Source organism: Buceros rhinoceros, unplaced genomic scaffold (assembly GCF_000710305.1).
Source record: "Buceros rhinoceros silvestris isolate BGI_N320 unplaced genomic scaffold, ASM71030v1 scaffold46181, whole genome shotgun sequence".
NCBI lineage: Eukaryota > Metazoa > Chordata > Aves > Bucerotiformes > Bucerotidae > Buceros > Buceros rhinoceros.
In genome coordinates this window covers 1-427 of record NW_010394509.1, presented here as the reverse complement: position 1 = coordinate 427, position 427 = coordinate 1, and the positions used below count along the sequence as shown (strand labels likewise).

Sequence of the window (427 nt, the reverse complement as noted above, 5' to 3'; positions counted from 1 at the left end):
GAAAACAAAAGAAAACCAGCCTGTAAAATCAGAAACTTCATCGCAGAGGTGCCTTAAAAGATCCCAAGCATTACAAGACAATAATTTGATTAAAAGGTGTAGAAGTGATGAGGAAAGCCTGGTAAGTTAAATTATTTTTTAAATGCCATTTTATAGCTTCACAATGGTGCCACCTACTCGTTCTCCAAGAGATTCAGGAGCCTACCAGCTGTTGTCACACTTGTAAGTAAATGGTGACGCAGCCTGCCAGGGCTTGCAAACACCTCAGCCTTTAGCTTCTCAAGAGCTTCTGTGCTGCAGGACCTTTGTGATATGAAACAACATTCCATGCCGGTGTCTGGACCACCAGTGCTTGTGTTCTTCCTACCCACCCTTCTGGAGGGCATGGGAACAGTTCAGAGACAGGACTGGGTTTATGTTATTTATA

The 427-nt window shown here is 43.3% G+C and overlaps 1 protein-coding gene across 1 annotated transcript in view; it reads left to right on the top strand.

Moving 5' to 3' along the window:
• Positions 1 to 121, top strand: part of LOC104501425 (transcription factor E2F8-like) — a gene marked incomplete at both ends in the record, with an annotated part of 6995 nt that extends 6874 nt beyond the window's left edge. The window contains 1 exon segment of the mRNA XM_010145233.1: positions 4 to 121. Within this exon segment, the coding sequence (XP_010143535.1) occupies positions 4 to 121 (118 nt within the window).
• Positions 122 to 427: the final 306 nt, after the last annotated feature.